General features: G+C 61.9%; 17 protein-coding genes across 17 annotated transcripts; 9 read left to right on the forward strand and 8 right to left on the reverse strand.

Annotated features, from left to right (window-relative positions):
• Nucleotide 1: 1 nt before the first annotated feature.
• On the forward strand, nt 2–577 carry OT_ostta01g04310 (Taxilin family; the record flags this gene model as incomplete). The annotated part of the gene is made up of 1 exon (XM_022985409.1): nt 2–577. One exon carries the CDS (start codon nt 2–4, stop codon nt 575–577), a length of 576 nt encoding a protein of 191 aa, XP_022838289.1.
• A 225-nt stretch (nt 578–802) lies between these two features.
• OT_ostta01g04320 (Tubulin/FtsZ, 2-layer sandwich domain) lies at nt 803–1,945 on the reverse strand (the record flags this gene model as incomplete). Its single annotated transcript, XM_003074439.2, has 1 exon — nt 803–1,945. The coding sequence occupies one exon, from the start codon at nt 1,943–1,945 to the stop codon at nt 803–805; it is 1,143 nt and encodes a 380-aa protein (XP_003074486.2).
• Nucleotides 1,946–2,791: 846 nt separating this feature from the next.
• OT_ostta01g04330 (Thioredoxin-like fold) lies at nt 2,792–3,550 on the forward strand (the record flags this gene model as incomplete). The annotated part of the gene is made up of 1 exon (XM_003074440.2): nt 2,792–3,550. The coding sequence occupies one exon, from the start codon at nt 2,792–2,794 to the stop codon at nt 3,548–3,550; it is 759 nt and encodes a 252-aa protein (XP_003074487.2).
• Nucleotides 3,551–3,638: 88 nt separating this feature from the next.
• Nucleotides 3,639–6,083, reverse strand: OT_ostta01g04340 (Glutamyl-tRNA synthetase, class Ib,archaeal/eukaryotic cytosolic; the record flags this gene model as incomplete). The annotated part of the gene is made up of 1 exon (XM_003074441.2): nt 3,639–6,083. One exon carries the CDS (start codon nt 6,081–6,083, stop codon nt 3,639–3,641), a length of 2,445 nt encoding a protein of 814 aa, XP_003074488.2.
• Nucleotides 6,084–6,153: 70 nt separating this feature from the next.
• On the forward strand, nt 6,154–7,221 carry OT_ostta01g04350 (unnamed product; the record flags this gene model as incomplete). Its single annotated transcript, XM_003074442.2, has 1 exon — nt 6,154–7,221. One exon carries the CDS (start codon nt 6,154–6,156, stop codon nt 7,219–7,221), a length of 1,068 nt encoding a protein of 355 aa, XP_003074489.2.
• A 241-nt stretch (nt 7,222–7,462) lies between these two features.
• Nucleotides 7,463–8,617, forward strand: OT_ostta01g04360 (unnamed product; the record flags this gene model as incomplete). Its single annotated transcript, XM_003074443.2, has 1 exon — nt 7,463–8,617. One exon carries the CDS (start codon nt 7,463–7,465, stop codon nt 8,615–8,617), a length of 1,155 nt encoding a protein of 384 aa, XP_003074490.2.
• Nucleotides 8,618–8,706: 89 nt separating this feature from the next.
• On the forward strand, nt 8,707–10,179 carry OT_ostta01g04370 (Inositol-pentakisphosphate 2-kinase; the record flags this gene model as incomplete). Its single annotated transcript, XM_003074444.1, has 1 exon — nt 8,707–10,179. One exon carries the CDS (start codon nt 8,707–8,709, stop codon nt 10,177–10,179), a length of 1,473 nt encoding a protein of 490 aa, XP_003074491.1.
• Nucleotides 10,180–10,359: 180 nt separating this feature from the next.
• Nucleotides 10,360–10,848, forward strand: OT_ostta01g04380 (unnamed product; the record flags this gene model as incomplete). Its single annotated transcript, XM_003074445.1, has 1 exon — nt 10,360–10,848. One exon carries the CDS (start codon nt 10,360–10,362, stop codon nt 10,846–10,848), a length of 489 nt encoding a protein of 162 aa, XP_003074492.1.
• A 60-nt stretch (nt 10,849–10,908) lies between these two features.
• On the reverse strand, nt 10,909–12,043 carry OT_ostta01g04390 (SPla/RYanodine receptor SPRY; the record flags this gene model as incomplete). Its single annotated transcript, XM_022985410.1, has 2 exons — nt 10,909–11,856; nt 11,945–12,043. 2 exons carry the CDS (start codon nt 12,041–12,043, stop codon nt 10,909–10,911), a joined length of 1,047 nt encoding a protein of 348 aa, XP_022838290.1.
• Nucleotides 12,044–12,491: 448 nt separating this feature from the next.
• OT_ostta01g04400 (unnamed product) lies at nt 12,492–13,376 on the forward strand (the record flags this gene model as incomplete). Its single annotated transcript, XM_003074447.2, has 1 exon — nt 12,492–13,376. One exon carries the CDS (start codon nt 12,492–12,494, stop codon nt 13,374–13,376), a length of 885 nt encoding a protein of 294 aa, XP_003074494.2.
• A 149-nt stretch (nt 13,377–13,525) lies between these two features.
• Nucleotides 13,526–14,170, forward strand: OT_ostta01g04410 (Ribosomal protein L21; the record flags this gene model as incomplete). The annotated part of the gene is made up of 1 exon (XM_003074448.1): nt 13,526–14,170. One exon carries the CDS (start codon nt 13,526–13,528, stop codon nt 14,168–14,170), a length of 645 nt encoding a protein of 214 aa, XP_003074495.1.
• A 74-nt stretch (nt 14,171–14,244) lies between these two features.
• OT_ostta01g04420 (unnamed product) lies at nt 14,245–15,045 on the reverse strand (the record flags this gene model as incomplete). The annotated part of the gene is made up of 1 exon (XM_022985411.1): nt 14,245–15,045. The coding sequence occupies one exon, from the start codon at nt 15,043–15,045 to the stop codon at nt 14,245–14,247; it is 801 nt and encodes a 266-aa protein (XP_022838291.1).
• A 312-nt stretch (nt 15,046–15,357) lies between these two features.
• OT_ostta01g04430 (von Hippel-Lindau disease tumour suppressor,beta/alpha domain) lies at nt 15,358–16,311 on the reverse strand (the record flags this gene model as incomplete). The annotated part of the gene is made up of 1 exon (XM_003074449.2): nt 15,358–16,311. One exon carries the CDS (start codon nt 16,309–16,311, stop codon nt 15,358–15,360), a length of 954 nt encoding a protein of 317 aa, XP_003074496.2.
• Nucleotides 16,312–16,414: 103 nt separating this feature from the next.
• On the reverse strand, nt 16,415–17,401 carry OT_ostta01g04440 (Clathrin light chain; the record flags this gene model as incomplete). Its single annotated transcript, XM_003074450.1, has 2 exons — nt 16,415–17,172; nt 17,314–17,401. The coding sequence occupies 2 exons, from the start codon at nt 17,399–17,401 to the stop codon at nt 16,415–16,417; spliced, it is 846 nt and encodes a 281-aa protein (XP_003074497.1).
• Nucleotides 17,402–17,462: 61 nt separating this feature from the next.
• OT_ostta01g04450 (Vacuolar protein sorting-associated, VPS28) lies at nt 17,463–18,095 on the forward strand (the record flags this gene model as incomplete). The annotated part of the gene is made up of 1 exon (XM_022985412.1): nt 17,463–18,095. One exon carries the CDS (start codon nt 17,463–17,465, stop codon nt 18,093–18,095), a length of 633 nt encoding a protein of 210 aa, XP_022838292.1.
• A 71-nt stretch (nt 18,096–18,166) lies between these two features.
• Nucleotides 18,167–19,921, reverse strand: OT_ostta01g04460 (Translation elongation/initiation factor/Ribosomal, beta-barrel; the record flags this gene model as incomplete). Its single annotated transcript, XM_003074452.1, has 1 exon — nt 18,167–19,921. One exon carries the CDS (start codon nt 19,919–19,921, stop codon nt 18,167–18,169), a length of 1,755 nt encoding a protein of 584 aa, XP_003074499.1.
• A 208-nt stretch (nt 19,922–20,129) lies between these two features.
• Nucleotides 20,130–22,409, reverse strand: OT_ostta01g04470 (Concanavalin A-like lectin/glucanase, subgroup; the record flags this gene model as incomplete). Its single annotated transcript, XM_022985413.1, has 1 exon — nt 20,130–22,409. One exon carries the CDS (start codon nt 22,407–22,409, stop codon nt 20,130–20,132), a length of 2,280 nt encoding a protein of 759 aa, XP_022838293.1.
• Nucleotides 22,410–23,079: the final 670 nt, after the last annotated feature.

Consider the following 23,079-nt stretch of genomic DNA (forward strand, 5'->3'; position numbering starts at 1 on the left):
GATGGTCGAGGCGGAACGGGCGCGAGGGGAGATTCGCGATCGGGAGGTGGCGTTGTTAGAGGAGCGGGCGGCGGCGATGACGAAGCGGGCGAGCGACGAGGACGCGATCGAGAGACGATTGAAGGAGTACGGAGAAGCGATAGAGTCGTATGAAAAGGTGATCGCGAGTGAGCGTGAGGAGGAGGGTAAGGCGCGGCGAGCGTTGGAAGAGGCGTTGGAGGAGGCGAGGATGGAGATCAAAAGACGCCTCGAGCGGGAGATTGAGCTGTCGGAGGACTTGAAAACGTACGGAGAGAAATTTGAAGAGTTCAGGGCGGTTTTGGTGGAGAACGAAGCCAAGGCGGAGAAGTTGGTGGAAGAGCTCGCGAGTGCAAAGATGGAGGCGATGGCGAGCGAGAAGAAGATGCTCGAGGCAAAGTTGATGAAGCAAAAGTCGGACGCGGCGTTGATCGAAGTCGTCGACGAGCGCGAGAGTCTTCGCCGACAGGTGGCTCGGCTGACGAAACAAAACGAAAAACTCCAGATGCTATCGCGAACGCTTGTAGAAGAACGGGGCAAGGCTAAGAGCGACGCGTGACGAGAGGAGGTGTGTAATTATTAGATAGCGCTGAAATGAGTTCTCGCGCGCCGCGACGCTTGTGTTTTTTGCGTTTCGCCGAATGCCTGCTCGCTCTCTCGTGTGAATATCGGCTTCGACGTCTCCGCTCACCTCCTCGCTTGGATCGTCTTTTTCAATAGTAGTAATTGCGTCGCGGACTTCCTCTCACGCCCCGTCGCGGCGTTTTTCTTCGCGATCCTCTACTTAGAAAGCTTCCTCGGCGTCCTCTTCGTCGAATTCACCTTCTTCCTCCGCGCTCGCATCTTGGTACTGCTGGTACTCGGACACCAAATCGTTCATGTTCGATTCGGCCTCGGTGAACTCCATCTCGTCCATACCCTCGCCCGTGTACCAGTGCAAGAAAGCCTTGCGTCGGAACATGGCGGTGAACGCCTCGCTGACTCGCTTGAACATTTCTTGAATCGCCGTTGAGTTGCCAACAAACGTCGCGGACATCTTGAGACCCTTCGGAGGGATGTCGCATACCGAACTCTTCACGTTGTTCGGAATCCACTCGACGAAGTACGACGAGTTCTTGTTTTGGCAGTTCAAGAGCTGTTCGTCGACCTCCTTGGTGGACATGCGACCACGGAAGAGCGCGGAGGCGGTGAGGTAGCGGCCGTGACGCGGATCGGCGGCGCACATCATGTTCTTCGCGTCCCACATTTGCTGCGTCAACTCCGGAACCGTCAGCGCGCGGTACTGTTGAGATCCGCGTGAAGTAAGCGGCGTGAAGCCAACCATGAAGAAGTGCAAACGCGGGAACGGCACCAAGTTCACCGCGAGCTTGCGCAAGTCCGCGTTGAGCTGACCCGGGAAGCGCAAGCAGCACGTGATGCCGGACATCACCGCGGAGATCAAGTGGTTCAAGTCACCGAACGTCGGAGTCGTGAGTTTCAGCGTGCGGAAGCAGATGTCGTAAAGCGCTTCGTTGTCAAGAATCATACATTCGTCCGCGTTTTCGACGAGCTGGTGCACCGAGAGCGTTGCGTTGTACGGCTCAACGACGGTGTCGGACACCTTTGGTGATGGCACGACGGAGAAGGTGAGCATCATGCGATCCGGGTACTCTTCCCGAATTTTGGAGATCAGAAGCGTACCCATACCGGAACCGGTACCACCACCGAGGGACTGGCACACTTGGAAACCTTGGAGGCAGTCGCACGACTCAGCCTCCTTGCGAACGACGTCGAGGACACCGTCGATGAGCTCGGCGCCTTCGGTGTAGTGACCCTTGGCCCAGTTGTTCCCGGCTCCGGTTTGCCCGAAGACGAAGTTATCCGGGCGAAAGATTTGTCCAAAAGGTCCCGATCGCACGGAGTCCATGGTGCCAGGCTCGAGATCCATTAGCACGGCGCGCGGCACGTAACGACCTGTGAGACGAGTCAAAAATAAACGCAGAAATTCACGAGTCAACGTGCGCACCTCCAGAAGCTTCGTTGAAGTACACGTTCACGCGCTCGAGCTGTAAGTCCGCATCGCCCGCGTAAGTACCCGTCGGGTCGATCCCGTGCTCGTCACAGATAACCTGGCATCGAGTCACCGCATCGACCCCGCGTCGCCGGTCAGTCGCTCGCTCGCATTGACTCACACTCGCGCGCGCGTCTCGCGCATCACCACCACCCGTGCGCGTCGACCACACCGCGCGCGCACCTCCCAAAACTTGGCTCCGATTTGGTTTCCGCATTGACCCGCTTGAATGTGCACGATTTCCCTGCGCGCGAGCGTCGCCCCCGTCAGTCATCGCCCACCCCGACTTCTATTTTCGTCATTCGCCCATCGCCTCGCCCATCGCCATCGCCATCGCCATCGCCATCGCCATCACCGACGCGTTCGTCGCCGCACCCCCATCGCATCGCTCGCGTTCGCGTTCGACCCATCGCGCGCGTCCACCGTCGTCGCCGCGCACCGCATGTCGTTCGTATCGTTCGCGTCGTTTTCTGTCGCGGTCGTCGCGACGGTTGGTCTTCTGGCGGGGCGAGTGTAAATAAACACACACCCGTGGCGCGCTCACGAGCCCCCATCGCCCGTCGTCGCCCGTCGCCGTCGCCTCGCGCACGCGCGCGCGCGATGCGGGCGTGGACGACGACGGGCGTGGACGCCCACGCGTGCGCGCGACGACGGGCGACTTCGTGCGTGGACGCGCGCGGGCGGGACGACGCGATGGGGCGACCGCGTGGGCGAGACGACGCGATGGGGCGACCGCGCGGACGCGGACGGGCGTCGGCGAGCGACGGCGCGACGCCCGCGCTCGCGAGCGCCGAGCTCGTCGTCATCGCGAACGATGGACACGAAGATGCGCGCGTGGTGACGACCCCGGGGGTGTACGCGATGTACGACGCGGGCGGGACGCTGCAGTACGTCGGGCTGTCGCGGAGGGTGCGGGCGAGCGTGAAGACGCACGCGTTTGAGATCCCGCAGTACTGTCACGCGGTGCGGTGTTTGGCGATGCCGGACGCGAGTAAGGCGGAATTGCAAACGGCGTGGAAGACGTGGGTGATGGAACACGTGGCGGCGAGCGGTGGATTGCCGCCGGGGAACGCGCCGGGGAACAAACTCTTCAGCGAGCGACGGGCGAGACCGAGCAAGGCGTGCGTGCGATTGAGCGATGGGAAGGATCCGGAGATGTCCGCGGAGGCGCTGACTGAGGCAATCGCGAGGTGCGTGAAGGATCACAAGGTTGTGGCGTTCATCAAGGGCACGCGCGAGGAACCAGACTGCGGCTTCTCGCATCGCGTGGTAAACGTCTTACACGATTTATCGATCGATTTCGACACGGTGAATGTGTTAGACGATTACTACAATCCGAACCTACTCTTCGTTTTGAAGGACTTTTCCGACTGGCCGACTATTCCTCAGCTTTACGTCAACGGCGAGTTCGTCGGCGGTCATGATATCGTCAACTCGATGTACGAGTCTGGTGAGTTGAAAAAGTTAGTGGGCGCGGCGTAGCGAGTATCCGTAGGGCGTGCGTAGAGTTCAGTTCTCATCATGTCAAATTAGAAGAAGAGCTTATTTTCGTGTTCAAACGCAGTAATTCTTACTTCGCCGCGACGCCCCACGAAGCTTTTTTGCCGTCTGGGATGCTCAAAAGAATCATGGGCACACTCGCATTGACGTACACGCGGTCGACGATGTAGTAACCCTTACGATCGAGTTGAATGACGGTACCCTTGTTGTACGTGCGTAGATTTCCGTCGCCCTTGGCATTGACGGTGATCTCAGTCGTCGTATTGACGATATCCTCAAATTTGTCTTCTTCTTCTGGCTTTCTCTTCGTGATCAGATAGTCAAAATCCTTGATGATGACCGGAACGAGCTCCTTCCAGTTCGCCAACCACGTCATCTTGAGTTTCGTCGTCTTCACGTCACCCTCTGGGTTGATCTCGCACTCGATGGATTTGACCACGTCGTCCTCCTTGACGATGTTCTTGAAGAAGGCGTTACCCCATCCCATGAGCGTGCATTCCTCTCCCTCCTTGATCAGCTGCGCATCGGCTTGTTCAATGATAATTTCGTTCATACGAAGCACAACCTTGATTCCAACATCCGGGTTCTTGTTGTGCTTGTTCACGGTGAACCATTCCTCACCAGCAGGGCCATTGAGAACCTTGACCACGACGGCGTTTTCGTCATCGATGCACACATGGCGCGGAGCGATCGGATCAATAATCTTCTTGTTCATCGCCCACAGCTTGGTCCACTCCATTAGGTTGACGTTCTTGCTAGCGCCTTGGGACACCATGAACTCCTTGAGCGCGCCGACTTGCATACCTCTGCGTACGACTCCCTGCACCGTGGGGAAACGAGGATCGTCCCATCCCGTCGCGTGTCCGTTGTCCACGAACCACTGAAGCTTGCGCTTAGACAGCGTCGTATACTCCAAGTTCAAGCGACTATACTCCCAAATGTGCACTGCTCGCACGCCCATCGCTTCTTGAATCCACTTGTACTGGTCTTCGCGATCGGCGTACTCGGAAGTTCTAAGCGCGTGTGTCACGCCCTCGTGTGCATCGACGAAAGGACACGCGCAATCGTATGTCGGGTAAACCTTGTATTTCGTCCCAGTGCGATGATGCGGTGTTTCCACGTTGCATCGAAAAGCGACGGGATCACGCATGCACCCGTTGTTGCTTGCCATGTCAATCTTGAAGCGCGCGGCGCACGCGGCTCCTTCCTCCGAGCCCTTCTTCATCTCCCGCCAAAGTCGAAGGTTTTCCTCCACAGTCTGGCTTCTGCACTTGGATTCGATTCGATTCATGCGTTCGGTGCGCATAGTATCGACATCAGTGGTGTCGATGTAAATCTTACCCTCCTTGATGAGCTTTTCGCCCATGGCGAGAATCGCGTCGAATGAGTCTGACGTGTATGTGACGACGTCCGGATCAAGACCGAGTGTCTTGATATCTCGCATGATGCCCTCGACGAAATCATCATTTTCCTTGTCCGGGTTCGTGTCGTCGAAACGCACGATAAGCTTCCCCTTGTACGCGCGGGCGAAGTAATGGTTGAGCAGAGCCGCCTTGGCGTGCCCGATGTGCAAAATCCCACTCGGTTCCGGCGGGAAACGAGTGACAACCTTACCCATCTCAGCCCCCGGGAGATCGATCTCAAACGATCCAGACGTCTTCGCGCCGACAACCTTGCCGGTTTCAGTCACCGTCGTCGCCTTCTTGTTCAAGATTGGGTTCCCGGCGTTCACCGCGTCCACGACGCTCTTCGCGTCGGCGTCCGCGTTCATCGCCGACATCCAGCGGGACACGTTCTCGCACCCCCCTTTCTTCTCCACCACCGGCCACTGTCGGTTCGTCGAGAGCTCACCCCAGAGCGCTAAATCGGCCAGCGTGACATCGTGTCCGACCAAGTACGTTCGCGTCGCGAGGTACTCGTTCACGCTCTTACACTGCGCCTCGAATCCGCCGCCCGGCGCGAGATCCCCGCTTCGCGTCACCCACTCCATCACCGCCTCCGTCTCCGCCGCATCGCTTCCGACCAGTCCCGTCCCAGCGCACGCATCTTCCAGCGCGGCGAGCGCTGGGAGTACACCGACCACTTCGCGCGCGCCGTCGACCGACGCGCACGTCGCCGTCGCCGGCGCCGTCTTGACCTGCTCCCCCATCCGCGCCTCCACGCCCAGCTTTTTACACGCCGTCAAGAACCCGAGGGGCGCCCCGAACGGGCGAAACCGCGCGTCGATCACCACGCCGCGCTCGAACTGCGTCGTCGACCGCGCGCGCGGCGCGCGCACGTCCAGCGTCGCCATCGTCGTCGTCACCGCCGCCACCGCATCCGCATCGGGCGTCGCATCCGTCGTCACGGCCGTCGCGCTCGGGTCGATCGGCGCCGTCGCGCGCGCGCTCGGCTCGATCGCCGGCGTCGCCTCGACCGCGCTCGCGGGCGCGCTCTCGTTCGAGCCCATGGCGGGACGAGGTGACGCCGGGGCGATCGGGGCGATGATCGGTGTGTGGTGCATTCGGCGAGTCATGACTCGTCGTCCTCATCTTCGTCGTCCTCTGCATCACTCCATCCCTCGCGGGCGGCCGGTGGGCCCGTCGATGCCGCGCCACTACGTGTTTCGAGATTTATGGGAAGCGGATTGGCTGCCTTGGTGCCGTCGGTACGTCCTCGACAAGCTCGCTGAAAGCGGGCCCGATAAACTGCATGAATGCTTAAGAAACGACCACGCCCTGCGGGTCGCTGGGGCGGAGGCGTGGAGCGCGCTGCGCGATCACAAACTCGCTATCGGCTGCGACGGTGCGTATGTCGCGAGTTGGACGCCGCCGTATGGTTGGGACTGGGGCCCGCGACTTTGGGTATTCCCTATGAAAAAATGTATTCGCGTGCGCATCACGGAGCTGGCGTTGGCGCCGGCGCCGGCGTCGTCCCTCCCGCGCTTCGAGCTGCCGTGTCCAACGTCGCACAGCGGTTTCCATATGTTCGTCGGCTTTATTGACGACGCAACGACCGCTACGTGGCTCACGCACGTGCGAATCGCTCTCACACGAAACGGAAAAGATTTCGAACCTTCGCACGTCGAGCGACGAGCGACGGCGGACACGAGCGGTTCAAAACGCGGACGCGAAGAGGAAAATGACATTACCGAGGATGTGGAGGGCGTGCGCTTTGTTTCGTCGCCGGCGACATACAGGTTTCGGGTGAAAATCCATGACGACGACGCCGTCGTGGCCCGCGTCACGACCCGCGTTCTCCCGGACGGCGTCGTGGTCGTCGGACAGGAGCCAGCGCGGGTGAACGCTATTTGTTTCGATCGGTCCATGGGACAATTGGGAGGGAGAGGCGACGAGGAGGGGCCACTGCACTACGATGTGCCACCGCAAGGTCGCGGCAAAACCGCCAAGGTCTTCATCGCGCTTGAGCGCGGGGCGTGCGTCGCGCTGAGGGGTCGGGCGACGAAAAGTATTCGACGCATTTTCATCTCCGTTGGCGCGGCCTTGGTCGTGAGCGGGGACGTCGCGCACGCGTACGGCGGGTCGTTGGATCCCCGGGAAACCACGAGCACGATTTTGTACCTCCGCGCGTCGATCGACGCCGACGTCGCGAAGAGCGTGGACGACGCGTCGGTCGAGGGAAAGAAATACTTTGCGCTCGATGACGCCGCGTGAAGACGACGACGGAAAGAGAAACGCGTAATTCACCCAACACGTTCGGCCGCGCGCGCTCGCGGGATCGAGTTCGGTCGCCCCGCCGCGCGTCCGCGCGCCGACGGAGCGTCTACGTCGTAAGATTTGGTCTCCCATCCTTGAGTCCTGAGTCGTCCCGAGTCCCTCCGAATTCGCCCGTGATGTCCCCAAAAGCCTTGGACGATGCCTCGGCGGGACACGACGCCATCGAACGACGCGCGCGATGGCGACGCGCGCGCGGGCGTCGATCGCGTCCGCGGTGACGACCGGCGATGGACGGGCGCGACGACGCGCGCGCGCGCGGTCGAGCGCGGCGACGACGACGACGGAGACGACGACGATGACGACGACGGAGGGATTTTATCGCTGGCGTGGACACGACGCGCACTACGCGCGATGCGGCGCGACGACGGCGACGACGCACGTGGTGTTCCTCCCGGGATTCGGTGTCGGGACGTTTCATTACGAAGCACAGCTCAGAGAGGGGGCGCTGGGGGAGGACGCGTGCGCGTGGGCGTTGGATTTCGTCGGACAAGGAAAGTCGTGGCCGCGCGGCGAGGAAGCGATCGATGGGTTCGCGTACTCGGTGGACGCGTGGAGGGAACAGGTGGAATATTTCTTGCGAGAGGTTGTCGGGAGGGAGGCGTACGTGTGTGGGAACTCGTTGGGCGGGTACGTGGCGACGTACGTCGCCGCGGCGGAATCGAGCAGAGATTTAGTGAAAGGATTGATATTGATGAACGCGACGCCGTTTTGGGCGTTCGTTCCGAGCGATGAGGAGTCTTTGGGGTACAAGTTGGCGCCATGGCGCGGTTCGTTGCCCGTGCCGGGTTGGATTCGCGCGCCGATTAAGCAATACTGGGAAAGCTTTCGATCGCGGGCGAACGTCAGAGGCTTGCTCTCGCTCGTGTACGCCAACGCCGAGGCGATCGATGACAGATTGATTCGCGACATCATTGAACCGACGGAGAATAAAAACGCGCTGTCGACGTTTTGCTCGGTCGTGTGGTCACCGAAGAGCGCGATGTCGTTCGATGACATGACGGAACGGATTCGAGACTCAAACATTCCCGTCGCGCTCGTGTACGGCAAAGAGGATCCATGGGTCGTTCCGCTGTGGGGACAAAGATTGAAGCGCGCGATACCTCGCGCACATTACTACGAGCTCAGCCCCGTCGGGCACTGTCCCGCGCACGAGGCGCCGGAGACGGTGAACTCAATTCTCTCGCGATACCTTCAATTTTGCGAATCAACCGCCGAGGAAACTCAACCGCCGAGTGGAAGCGCCGACGGCCGCGCGAAACTCATCGACGGCGCGCCGAGAAATATTTTCGAGCGCATCGACGCCTATCGCGCCTCTAGATCTCCGACCATGTAAAACATAGCGCATCCTAGTCCGCCGCGGCGTCCACGCGCGTCCCGCCGCGTCCGCAGACGACGCCGCGTCGTCTCACGCACCGCGACGCCATGCGCGCCGCGGCGACGCCGGGCGACGTGGACGCCACACCGTCGTCCTCGTACGTCTTGGACGCCCAAGATGTCCGCGATTACCACCCTCACGGCGCTGGAAACGCGCATTGCGTCTTCGCCTACGGTTCCCACGGGCCCCGTCCCGAACTCCGCCGCTCGCTCCTTCGCACCCGTCGCTCGACTCGAACGGACGGACGGGACGACGCGTGGCGATGTCATCCCCTCGATGCCGCGATCTGGGGCGTCGATCGCGCGCTGGCGGACTGGGTGACGTTGGACGCGCGGGCGAGGGAGGCGTTTTTCGCGCGCGCGGGCGCGGAGGGCGCGCCCGGACGATGGAGGGACGACGTCGGGATCGTCGAGCTCACGCCCGAGGGAGCGACGGCGTTAGCGGAGAGAGATCGTTTAGAATGTTCACGAACGATGGAGGCGGGTTCGGAAGGGATGTGGGAAAAGAAGTTGTTCGGCGCGCGACGGTCGAGCGCGGCGGAGACGCGCGCGCAACTGTCAGAGTTGGCGACGGCGACGAGTGATTATTTGAACACCGCGCGCGTGGACGACTTGGAAGATCAGAAACGGCTTCCCGGGCGCATGAACGTTGGTTCGATTGAGATTAAACCAAAGTCGTTCGTCGGTGCCGTCCGAGAGGGAGTCGGAAGGGTGTGGAGGTTTCCGGCGCATCAAACATTGAAGGCGCGCGACGGACGCGCGACGGAGGTGAGCGAGTACGCGCCGATCGATTTATTAGGGGACGAGGAGGCCGTTCGACGAGCGTGCGATGCGTTGATTCGTTGTCCTCAGAACAATATGAAAGAGACGCTTCATACGATCAAGGATGAGCGACACAAATTGATGCTTCGTGACGCGCTGCCAAAAGTGATTGAGGACGCGCGAGACGTGTTCAGCTTTATATTTAGCCATCAAGTAAACGGGGGCGATGACGACCCCATGACGTTCCGTGTCGTCGAAGCCGTCGTCAGTGATCTCACGTTGAGGATGGAACGAGGAAACGTTGATTTGGAATCTCTAGAGTGGACGCGAATCCTCGACCTCCTTCGGCGGTTCGTCCTCGGTCAAATGGCGAAAGATTGTAGCGTGCTCTTCACGCTCAATCCCGACGTCGGCGGCGGCGACGACGACGACGGACCGAAACGAGATCGCAACCCCGCGGTACGATTCGTCAAGTACCGCACGGTCGACGACGGCGTCTCGCGCACGTGCGCCTACAGGGTGCAAGTCATCGACGCCTCGCTCAAATCGTTCGCCAAAGCCGCGTCCTGGCGCGCGCGCGCCGAGGCCATCGGGCCGTGCGTCCCCTTTGTCGACGCCGACGTCACCACCCGCGCCTTCGTCGATGATCTCTTCCGCGATCTCGATCCTTCATCGTTCCGCTCTCGGCTTCTCACCGCTCTCGACGCGTCCGCCGTCCGCGAACCCGCCCTCGCGCCTCTGTCACGCCACCACACTTGACCGTGGCCCACTTCACCCCTTTCGCCCCACCGCACGTCGCGCCCGTCGCCGCGAGCTCGCCCCCGTCGCGCGCCGAGCGAGACCACAAAGAGGTCGACCGCGCCCTTCGCGCGTTCGTCCTCGCACGCGCGCGCGCACGTCGAAAAGCGCGCCGCCGCCGACGCCGCCGCCGCCGACGCCATGGGGAAATCCGCGCGCGCCGCGTCTCGGCGAGAGATCCGATCGTCGCGAAGCGCGGCGCTGGAGATGACGGCGGACGAGCGCTCGAAGTTTGACGCCAAGCAGGCGGCGCTCGCGCGGGCGATGGCGAAGCCAAAGGTGCCGGTGATGAATTCAAAGGCGCACCGAAACATGGTCATGGACGTGGACATGGACGGAGCGCGTGAAGAGGAGGAGTTGGTCGTGGACGAGGCGACGCTGATGCGAGCGAAGGATGCGGAGAGGCGAAACGATGAGGCGAGCGCGTGGGGGTTGAACGCGGTGGGTAAGGCTGATATTTTTTTGAAGACGAAGAGCCGCGGCGTGGGCAAGGGACGACGGGACGCGTCCGTCGCGCCGACGCCGAAACAGTTGGCGGCGCAGACGTTCGTCGTGGACGCGAAATCAAGAAAAAAGATGAAGAGACAGTTGAAACAGGTCAAGGGGGCGCGATTGAAGGTTCGGGCGTGATGGGAGAACGCGATTGTAAAACAACTCAGAGAGCTGACACAATACAGATTAGCTATGCGTCTACAGCGACGTCGGAACGCCCGGAAGCTCGAAGACGGGGGCCTCTTCCGTCTTCACCGCAACTTCTTCTGCCCGCGGAGGTTCGGGCTTTATCTCAGGCGGTGGGCGAGGCGGATCCAGGTCGCTCATCGGCCTCGGTTCGGGAACGCCCCACGTCTCGGCGTTCGGCGGGTGCGCGAAGTTCGGCCCAAAGTTGAACACCAGCCGCGCGGGCTCGACCCCGGGATCGGTAAAGAGCGACCCGCACGGAAAATACGCTCCGTCGTCATCGTTCAATCCCTCGTACGCCTTGCCCTGGAACACACCGTTTCGCGCGAAGGCGACAAAGCTCGAATTCGTCGGCCCGTCGACGTCCTTCTCATCCTTGACGTCATCGCGCTTCGTCACTTTGTCGACGTATACGTAACACCCGATCACGTCTCCTTCGAAAAACGGTTCGCCGTAGGGCGCGGTGACGGCCTCGTGCGTCTTCTCTCCCCGAATATCTTTATACCCGTAGCCGTACTTGTCGAATCCCACCGGCGCGTTCTTCTCGCCCTTCTTCGATTTCCACCCCACGCGCGCGTGTCCGCTCTCCCCCAATCGCGCGATCGTCACCTCAAAGTAAAACGCCCCGCTCTTCACCCCGTGCGACGCCGCACACGTGCGATACCCCTTCGAGCTCGTAAACGACATCCTATCGTCGCTCACCTCCGCCCCCTTCGGCTTCGTCTTCGGATTCAAGCACACCGGCCAATACATCGCCGCCTCCCGCCGCTCCTTCTCCACCGCCGCCCGCTCTTCCTCCGTCATCGATATCGCCACCGCCTTCTCCACGCGATCCGCGAGCGTTTCCTTCGCCCGCTTCGTCCCGCCCGCGTCGTCCCGCCCGCGCGCCGTCCCTCGCACCGCGTCCACGACCGCGTCCATGCGAAGTCGCATCGCATCGAACGCGGGATTCCTCCCAGCCTACGCGCGGCGCGAGCGTTCGCCCCGTCGTCAGTCGCGCGTCGTCCGTCGTCATCATTCGCGTCGTCCGTCGTCGTCGTCCACGCACTCTGAGCGCCTCGGGCGGCGGTCCCGGTCGCGCCGGCCGCCGCTTATTCGGATCCCTCGGTCGCCCGCGCTTCCGTCCCGTGGGCACGTACGGCGCCATCGACGCGGCGTCGCGCGCGCGCGCGCGGGGTCGAATGTCGATGCACGGCGACAATGTGTCAATTTTTCTTCACGCATGCATTCATGCGCGTCGTCACATCGTCCGCGACCTCGACGCCCGGCGCGTCGACGGGACGCGTCGACGCCTCGACGCGTCGACGATGCCCGTCGTCGCCGACGCCCGGGCGCGAACGTCGTGGATATGGCGGCTCGAACGGGACGAGAGGGTAGACGACGACGCGACCGTTGCGCCGTCCACCTCGCGCGTCGGTCGCGCGCGCACGCCGCGGGACGCGAACGCGGGCGCGCGCGCGCGCGGTGGTGCGACGACGACGCCCTGGCGCGGTGCGCGCGACGACGCGGGCGCGGACGCGGGATGGACGCGGGGACGGGACGGGCGAGGCGCGGATGGGCGCGACGGCGGACGGGCGCGAAAGATGCGCGCGATGATGGAGAGCGCGGCGACGTTTCGAGAGGACGCGATGCGAGAACGGAAACGACGGGAGGCGGTGGAGACGCGGGCGGGAGAGGCGGAGAAGGCGGTGGAGACGTTAACGCGCGAGCGCGCGGCGTTGAGGTACTCGCACGAAAAGTTAAAGGAGGAGAGCGAGGGGGCGAGGGAAGAGGCTCGGAGGCAGATTCGAGGTCTGAAGGATAAGTTGAAGCGCACGCTCGAGCGTGAATCTAAGCAGCGGCGACGCGCCGTGGCGACGCTCAAGGTGGCGCTCGACGCGTTGCGGTCGTTCGCGCCGACGGCGCCGAGCGGTCGCGCGTTGGGAGGATCCGCCGTGAGCACCGTGATCGCCGAGCTGTCGTCGCTCACGGAGTCCATCGCGCTGAGAGATGAGACGGCGGCGATCGACGACGAGGCGCCGCCGGGGGCTCGAGCGATTCCGTCGTCTTGGAACGTGGCGGAGATGGAACGCGCCAAGGCGCGAATAGACGTCTTAGAGCGCGAGCTCGAGGACGCGCACGAGATCATCTCCATCTCGGAGAAGGAACGCGTGATTCTCGAGCGCGAAATCGCGTCGTTGAGACGGGAAATCGCGTCCCAAGCCGCGCGGCACGACGACGATTTGCGGGCGGCGACGGAGGCCACGGCGCACGCCATCCGCGTCGTTCAGGAGCGAAACAACGAAGCACAGACGCCTCCACGATCGCGACGAGATCCAACGACGGACGACACGCCGTCGCCGCGCGCGGACTCTCCCCCGTCGCCGCGCTCGAGGGATCTCGATCTGCGAGCCGACGTCGCCGCGCTCGAGCGCGAGTTGTCGCGTCTACGGACGTCGATGCACGACGCCCTCGCCGACGTCGACGGCGCGGTGTCGTGAACGTAATCGCGTGTACATCGCATATTTATCCTCACCCACGCGCGTGTCCCCCGGGCGCCGTTCGCGTGTTCCTTCGCTCGTCGTCGCGTCTCGCCGCACACCGCGACTCCGCGACTCCGCCGCGCGCGTCGAGGCGTCGTCCCGTCGTCATGTCCCTCCGACGAGCCGCCCTGCGCGTCGTCACCGCGGTCGAGCGCGCGTGCGCCCCCGCGTGCGCCCGCACGTCGTCCACGCGCGCGCGCGCGGCGCTCTGGTCGTCGTCGTCGTCGCCACCGCTCGAGCCGCCCTCGACCGCGATCGCATCCGCGGGCGCGCGCGTGCGCGTGCGAACGTACGCGAGCGGACTCACCGTGGACGGCGGCGTCACACCAGCCGTGGAGGCGGTCCCGACGTCCATCGCGCGCGCGCCGAGCGACGAGGCGTGGACGAGAGATCTCGCGCGCGGGACGGAGGCGCGGCGCAAGGAGGTCTTCGGCGTGGTGCAGATTCGGTCGCATCAGTTCAAGGTGTCGCCGGATGATTTGATATACGTGGATAAAGTGAAGGACGTGGAGGTGAACGACGTGGTGACGCTGCCGCGGGTGCTGATGCTCGGGAATAAGAGCGAGACGGTGATCGGGCGGCCGACGGTGCCGGGGGCGGAGGTGGTGGCGCTCGTGGAGGAGCACGTGCGGGATGGGAAGAAGCTGATATTCAAGAAGAAGCGAAGAAAGAATCACAGGCGGATGAATGGATATAGGGCGCAGCTCACCGGTTTGCGCGTGTTGGAGATCAGAGGGATCGAGGAGGCGTGAGCGGGTTTTAGGTACACATTAGCGCGGCGCTCTTCTCGATGTAAGAGATGAATAGTAGTTTCACAACGGATCGCTCACGCGAAGACGCGTCTAATGCCGTGTGCGAAATCGGTGTCTTTGAAGTTCGCGGAGCTCGACGAGTCCATGGCGAATCGTGTCTTCAAAGGCATCATCGTGTCGCGAATATATTCAGCGCACGGTTGGAGGTGCCTCTTCATGACGTCGCCGACGTCGCTGACTGAACGGATACCCAGAAGCTTGCACGACGTCAACGTGATCGCAGCCGTGCCCCAAATCGCGAGCGTCCCTCCCCAGGCCATCGCGCGCCCCGGCGTGGGATCTGGCATGAGCTTGATTTTCCTCCCGGCAACCTCAACGAACGTGTTGTCCACCATGTGTCGAGCCGCGCGAGTCTCGAGACCGCCGTCGAACTTCGCGTGCTTCGGCTGCGAGCTCATCAGTTCTGTCGCCTTGTGCACGCTGAAGATCGTCGTTCCCTCGACTCCACTCGCCGTCGTCCCCGCGGTCCACTTATTCTTACCAAGGCTCACCCGTCCGCCCAGGAGAAAACCGTCCGTGTACTTCCCCAGATTCGTCACCAATCGATGTTTCGTCATGAAATCCCGATCGATCACCCGTCGCACGTGTTCCGCCTCCTCCGTTCCACCGAATCGCAGCGAGTGCGCCATGATCTGCGGGAGCGCCGTCGATCGTAACTCGCCTCTCGTCTTCGCCCGCGTCTCCGCCTCCGCCATCGCGCGCTCGTACCGTCCCTCCGCCTTTAAGCGCGCGACGTATCGTCGGACCTCCGCCTCCTGCTCCGTCTTGAAGAATTTCTCCTCGTGCGCTCGACGCACCGCGTCCAGGGCGCTCATCGCGCGCGCGGTCGACCGGTGCCTTTCGTCCGCGTCAGCACACAGACGACGCGCCGTCGACGCGCTCTCGGCGTGGACGCGGCGCCGTGGACGCGCGCGTGGCGACGCGGCGCGCGCGCGTGGTCCTCGCGCGCGCGTGCGAGAGGTCCGAGGCCGCGGGGCGTCGGTCGGGTGTGTGTGTGCGTGCGGATAAGTGACGGCGCGGTGGTTGGGTGAATCTTGTGGGAAACGCGCGGCTCTGGACGCGCGACGCGGATCGACGCGGATCGAGCGATGCCTAGGTGAGATACACGAGCGCTAAGGGGGTGAGAGTTACGTGGTGGGAATTGTGAAGGCCTGCGCGCGCGTGCTCTCGTCCCCGACGAGGTATTGCGCGATGAACTGACTCGAATCGAACTCGCGGACGATCCACACGTGGCCCTGAAACGACTTCACGACGCCCTTATGTCGAGAGTGCACGTCGACGTAGTGCACCTCTCGGCCGTTGAAATCGACCCAGTACACGCTCACCGCGCTCGGGCGGGCGTTGTAAAACACCGCGGTTCGACGACGCAAACCGGGGATGGATTTCATGGAACCGTCGAACGAGCCGCCCGTGTCCCGCAACCGCCTGGGAATCTTTGACTTTTGCCTGAGCGTCGTCTCCGTCGGCGTTTCCTCCATCGATGACGTCTGTGCATTCGAAATCGACGAATCACTCGCGTCGTCGTCTTTCTCATCCTCGTCGTGGCCGCTGGATCCGCGTCCGCCCGCGCTCATGTCCGCGAACGCCTGCGCCGCGGCGCGCGTCAACGCGCTCAACCGTTCCCCCACCGCGCTCGCGTCGTCCGCCGCCGCCGCGATCCGTCCTACATCCCCCATCGTTCCTTGCGACTTGAAATACTTCACCAAATCCTCCACATCATCCAGGCGCACGAGCGAGACGCGCGAGCGTTTCGTCCGCGTCGGTCGCAGCGCCGTGTCCGCATCCTTGTCCGTCTCCTCCGTCGTTCGCAGCGCCGCGCACGTCACCCCCTCCACGGACACGCACGCGTCTCCGTCGTTCCGAGCGTCGCTCGCGCGTTCGATCAACGATTCACGGGGAAACGCGACGTGTTTCGCGAGCACGTGCTCGAGCGTCAAGCCTTCGAGCCGTCTAGGTTCTTCCGCGGCGACGGCGACGGTGACGTCCTCGGAGCTGATCACGACCTCGGCGTCGGCGACGGTGAGGAGGAGAAGCACGACGGAGGTCGCGAGGGCGACGACGCGGCGCGTGGCGAAGGACATGGCGCGACGCGAAGTGCGGCGCGGGAACGGGACGCCGCGGGCGCGGTTGCGCGTCTCCGCGTTTCAATCAGAGTTATTACAGCGTGATTTCGTCGTGGCTAACTCACGCGGTCTTCACCGGATGCGTGTTTTTGAGCGTGCGAAGAAGCGATCGCATCTTGGAAAGATCGGTGAGGGAGTTGGGGACGAGGTTCTCCTCGCTCACGTAATTGCACACGGCTTCCCAGCCCGTGGAGTTGGCGAAGAGCTCCTCCTCAGCGGTTTGGCGCTCTCTGTTCGCCTGCTTCGCGGCGGCGATCTGCTTCGCGCGTTGAGAGTCCATGAGATCGAGTTCGGCCTTGGCCTCCTCCTTGATGCGCTCGATCTCGCGGCGCTCGACCTCCTCTCTCTCGGCAATCAGCTCCGCCTGCTTGGCTCGGAACGCCTGCAGGTGCGGAGAGTTGAGCGTGTTCAGCGCCGGCTCGGACGAGATGGCGGGTTCCAACGGCGCGAAGTCAGATTCGCTGAGCGCTTGCATCGAACCGACGTTCGAAACCGGCGCCGACGGCGGTTGCGACGCCGACGTCGACTCGGGGCCCGCGAGCGCGGCGGACGCCGACTCCGCCGGCGCCGACTCCACGGGCGCCGACTCCACGGGCGCTGACTCCACCGCCGCCGACTCCACCGCCGCGGGCTCGGTCGCAAAATCACCGAAATCATCCAATCCACCCTCCGTCAGGCTCGCGTTCGAGCCGTTCTGTTGACCGTTCTCCTGGCCGAGCGATTCGCTCAGCGAACCGAACGAAGAGTTTTGCGTCACCGCGTTCGACGCGTCCCCGTCCACGAGATCGCCCATCGACGCGCTCGTCTCCACGCGCATCTCTGCGCCGTTAAAATTACCTCCCTCACCGTCAGTCGCGCGTCGTCGCGTCGTCGTCACGTCGAGATCATCCCTGGGATCGAACGCCATCGCATCACACCGCGATCGCGCCCGAACGCGGTCGCGCCCGCCCGTCCACGCACCGCGCTCGACGCGCGCGGCGAGGCCGTCCACACCGATCGCGCCCTCGACCCCGGCCGCGAACTGATCGACGAGATCGCTCGAACTCATCCCGTCGCCGTCGCGCGCGCGAGGCGACGAGTGGGCACATCGACGCGACCGTCCCTCGAAAATGTCTCGACGCGTCGAACTGCGTCGAACGGCGCGGGAGAAGCGGGCGTACGATGACTTCGCCACGCTCTACGCCCTCGCGCGCGCGTTGGAGCGGCTCGAGCGGGCGTACGTGTCGTCGTCGGTGAGCGCGAATGCGTACGAGCGCGCGTGCGTGGACCTGATGCAAAAGTTTAAGACGCTGCGGAGCGTGTTGAGCGATGCGGTGCCGGATTTGGATCGGTTTTTCGAGACGTACGGGGCGCACGTGCCGAGCGCGCGGAAGAGATTGGCGAGCGGGGTGCCGGCGACGGCGGAACATCGCGGGAGCACGGCGCGAGGCACGGATGCGGAGCAGAGGGCGGAGGCCAGGGCGGTCGCGGACGCCACGCACTGTTTCATCGGCGTCATGGACACGGTGAAGTTGGACATGCGAGCGAAGGATCAGGTGGGGCCGCTGTTGGGGGATCTATTGCTCGCGCTGTGTCGAGTGAGTCGGTTGCCGAGCGACTTTGAGGGAACGAAGAGCGTGCGGAGATGGTTGAGCAGGATGGACGAGATGCGAGCGAGCGAGGCGATGGACGAGGAAGAGGCGAGGGACTTCTTGTACGAGATCGAGACGGCGTACTCCAAGTTCTTGGCGGCGTTGGCGTGATGTGATGAGGACGAAATTAGCTGCTGGACGTGTAACTATATGAAAAACTGTACCTGTTTGCTGTGTTCTAATCAAGCGGCCCCGGCTGTGACCGTGGTGCCGTGTATCGCAGTCGTTGCGTCGCACCCGTGATTTTGTGTTTGTGTTTTATAGTTTCTGAAAGGTGTGGGCGAGACATCGGGATTTATGAAGCGAATGACCCCGATGCCACGCGTACGCCCCTCGCGGAAGATTATGCGCGTACCGACGCTGACGTACTCCGGTCTGTGGCTCCACTCAAAGGTGACGAGAGCTCGATCACCCATACGCATAACGTCTTTACCCTCGATTGACATGATTCGCGCCGCCTGTCGCACCGTGACGCAGTGTAGGATTGGATTGTATCCAACCTTGAGCGTCGTGGGATGCGCGAGTATCAGGACCTCCGCCTGAAACTGCCACGTCGCGCGAGGATTGACGCTCACGTCGCACAGGATCATCCCCTTACGGACCTCGTGTTTGTGAATATGACCCTTCTTCGGCCGGATCGCAAAGCTCGCCGTGTTGCCATGCGCGACGCTTTCGACCGCGACGCGCTTATTCTGAACGCTCTTAATAAGCACTGGCACGAATTCGCCGTTCCCATCTGGACCGAGGAGCATCGACGCGTGCGTATCAACTTTACCACTCACGACGAGGCCACTCACAACCGTACCAATACCTTGCACGGTAAATGAATCGTCTAGGTGCACGAGCGCGCGATCGCCCTCCAAAGGCTTGAGCATTCGTCTCGCGGGAATATGATTCAGAAATTTCCGGACGAGGTCCAAACCTTGACCGGAGACGCACGAAACTTGGAAAATCGGTGTAATGATGCCACCGGAAATATTCTTCACTGAAGTTATAACGTCCAACTCGTCGCGCACGATGAACGGCGTCTTGTGTGTACCGGGACGCTTCAGCATTGTTGTCAGCGCATCCAACGTCGCCGCCAAGTTTTCCGGACTCGCCATGTCAACCTTAGTGACGAGCACAAAGAACGGCACCTTCAACCCGAGCAATATGGATAAGTGCTCCTTCGTCATCCCGATAATGCCACCACGGTTGGCATCGACGCACATTAGCGCGAAATCTGGTAGCGTTCCAGCGACTCCGTGCATGGTCGTTCGAAGATACTTCTCGTGCCCGCAGAGGTCCGAAAAGTGAATCACTTTTGCAGCTGCCGACACAATTTGATCCCACCGAAGTTGATGCGCCTCGCGCACTTCGGGATTGTGATAGTTAATCACGCTTCCATCGCTCGCGAATCCCATTATTTGCGAGCTGATGCTGCTCGTCCGTCCCGACTCAATTTCATGTTTATGCCTAAACACGCCTCCGCGCGCGAGCCCGCGCCCGTTGTCCAATCCTCCTCGCGTCAGGACGCCTAAAATCGTCGACTTACCCGAGTCCACGTTCCCCAAAGTCGTGATTCGGATCTCCTTATGCGTCGTCGTCTCAAAATTCTCCCGCACGAGCACCGTCACGCACCGCTTCCCGTCCTTGGTCCTACGCTCGCACGCCGTCGAGCACGTGGCGTCGATTTCCTTTGCCATTCGAATCAACGTCTCCAAGCTCTCCGCGCACTCGCTCTCCGTCAAACCCACCGGTTCCCCGTCGTCGCTCACGCCCAGCTCGTACAGCGCTTCGCCGTCGCCCTCGTGACACCGCCATTTCAGTTGCGTCGTGAGTTCTTCGAATCGCTCGTCGGAGACGCCGACGAGCAACCGTTTGTACTCTCGGTTCCCGTCGTCGCTCTCGGGCGGAAGGGCGCGCGCGAGGGCGCCGAGGTCGACGGTATCGGACATTCGAGCCCTCGGACGCCGCGTCCGTCGCGGATCAGCGCGCGCGCGCGCGTCGGCGTGTGACGACCCGGTCGGTGGTAGTTGGCCGTGTGCCGTGTGACTCGGACTCTGGGCGGCGCCGCGGGGGGCGAACGCGCGAGCGTACGCGGCTAATCTATCGGTTGTATCACAGCGACGACGACGTCGCGCGGTGCTAATCGTGTGTAAACGTCTACGTCGTGGAGACCATGCTCCAGTCGATGACGTCCACGGCTTGGTAGTTGTCGCCGGAGGAGGCGGTGAAACCGACCCAGGCCTCGGTGGAGTCGTCTCGCAGGACGCTTTCAAAGTTGAATGGGACGCTCATCAGAGGGCTGGTGAGATCGTCGAGGTACAGCGAGAGTATGCCGATCGTGTCGGCCGTGTGTGACGTGAGAGCGGTGGAGAGACCGACGTCGCCGGACTCTAGTCTAAAGAATAATTCCTCCTCGTCGAGCGCAGGCTCGTACTTGATTACCACCGTGTGGATTCGACCGTCGTTGACCGTTTTCGTGGTCGACGCGAGACTGGCACTGGCGTGAGCGGTATTTGATAAACGACCACGTGTTTGAATACTCACGTGCCCCTCGCGCGGCTCGTTGAAGTCGGCGTTGTAAACTGTGTCGAACTCGAACGCGATGGAATTGTTGATACCAGCATACCCGAGATTCGGTCCAGCTCTTCCGAGAGGAGGCAGCGCTGACGCGGACAAAACGGTCACGTCATCGCGAATAACGAATGCAAAACCATCTCCTCCGGATGTACGGCACTTTTCGTACAATTTATTATGGATGGACTGCTGAAACGCTCTGGAGACGCTGTCTACGGATTCGCACAAGATGCTCGCTTGGGTGATCATGAACGTGAAGTTGACCTCAAACCCCTTAAGTACCGGTTGGCGTTCTGGATACCAAACGGCACCGGTTGAATTCGACGTCCCGTCGATTATACGCATCGCTTCGTACTCACATGGGCCTTTCTCGTCAGTCTCCTGACTGGCACTGTGAGTGATTTTTTTGGACAGGTAGCCAAAAGCATCAATGCGAAAAGGTCCACGCGCGCTGAGTTGCGTCTGCGATGTCTTCTGCCCGTAGTCTTGCTTCCACCAGCCACCATCGACGGTCCAGGACCCGGTCGCCGCACTGCGCTCCATGCTAGCAGTCTTCTCTTCGTCACTAGCTTGCAACCACACGCGCTCGCATGTAGGTGGAGTCGGCTCGGGATAGAATCGCCACTCAGATTGGCACTCGCAACGCTGATCGGCCCAGCCCTCGACTTTATCCAAGATGTACTGATCCAGCTTATTCCAAGAGAAATCTACCTTGTCGAGTGCATCGTTCCAATCGTCGAGATCGCTAAGATCTCCGCTCGTAATAAGACCGAGATAATTTGCACCCGTTTTCTTACCGTGCAGTCTGTGCCCGACGGTTGCCGCTACACCGTAACTACCGTATGTCGCTCCGGTGCAGTATGGATAAATTGAACCCAAAAATTCTTCCTTGTACTGAAGCGCTACGTACTCACTTGTATTCTGCACGCTACTCGCAGAGACTGTGACGACATTCGTGACGTTTGGTTCACTGCTAGCGCTGAGGATATCTTCGCGCTGATCCACGAAAATTGATCTCCATGAATCCACGTACTCCTGGGCCACGGAAGTCATGCCATAACTGACATTTGCAACGACATTCTCAACTTTGGCGTTTGCGATGAGCGTATCGGATGATACAGTATAGACGGTGTCCGTGAGCGTCGAAGTATCGGTATATGTCAGGAATCCACTCCTCACTTCGCTTCTCGTGTACGGTCCGATTACCAGCCCGCTCGGGAGCCGCACTAAAAATATTGCGTCGTCACACCGCCCCGCGTCTGTTACGCGCGCCGGGTCGCTTGCCCCCAAACACGTGCCGCAAATGTCCAACGATTTTCCGCTGTTTGGGACGCCGTCACATCCGCAGCAACCACCTCCACCGGCGTCGCACGCTGTTTTGAACTCTGACGGAACACTACAACCGCTCCCAACGGTACCGAGCGGAAACTTAAGGTCCCCGTTCTCGTCCACCATTCGTGGATCGCTCGAGCCGTAGCACGCGTCATTCACAGCGCCGCTTGCGGTGACGCCGTCGCATCCGCGACAGTTATTGCTCTCTTCAGTATTGAATCCCTCACAAACACCGCACACGTCGTACACGTTGCTTCCATCGCACACGCCGCAATCGTCTTCGTGCAGCCCTCCCAAAGGTCCGATGGGCAGCAGCGTGTCGCCCACTGAGCAACCCAAGCACAAACTGCGATCCCCAGAGCACGTACCACACGCGTCACGTCCAATCTTGTTCACCATTTCATCCGGTATGAGCGTCGGATAACACATCGTCGTTCCCTGCACCGTTCGCTGCGTCTCCACTAACGCCCACGCTTGTTCGTACGCGGTCTTTGCCTCTTGGAACAGCGCCTGCGCGCCCTCGGCGTGCATCCTTTCGCCGCTCGTCTGGTTCGAAAGCGCCGTCAAAGCCGCCTTCGCTGCGACGTATTTCGTCTGCCCTATCTCCCACAACTCCTCTATCTGCGTGTGCGCGTCCGGCTTCACCCCGTTTGGATAATACGTGTCCCCGTCCACGCACGAACAGCACAAATCCTTCACGTGCGAGCCGAAAGCTACCCCGGTGCAGTCACAGCACCAACTCCACTGCGACGAATCCTCTCCTTCGCACCCGTTCCCACCGCACACCCCACACACGTCTAACGTCGTCCCGCTATTCGCGACGCCGTCGCACCCGACGCACCCCCCGAGGTGATAATCCGGAACGCCGGCGCGCGAAAACGTCGCATTCGTCGGGTCCTTACACTCCCCGCACGCGTCCACCACGCTTGCCCCGTTCGTCACCGACGCACAATCCCAACACGTGGCGTTAAACGCGCACCCTTGCCCCGCGTTCGCGTCGCACGCCGTCCCGCACGTCCCGCACGCGTCGAACGCCGTCCCACTCGACGCGACGCCATCGCACCCCGCGCACGCGCGCCCATCCCCCCCACACGTCCCACACGCGTCCACGCCCACCGCGCGCGCGCTCGCGGACCCGACGTACACGAGCCCCACCACCCGCCCGCGCGCCGTTCGTCACCGACACCGCCGCGCGCGCGCC

The sequence above is a fragment of the Ostreococcus tauri genome, assembly GCF_000214015.3.
Source record: "Ostreococcus tauri WGS project CAID00000000 data, contig chromosome 01, whole genome shotgun sequence".
Classification (NCBI taxonomy): domain Eukaryota; kingdom Viridiplantae; phylum Chlorophyta; class Mamiellophyceae; order Mamiellales; family Bathycoccaceae; genus Ostreococcus; species Ostreococcus tauri.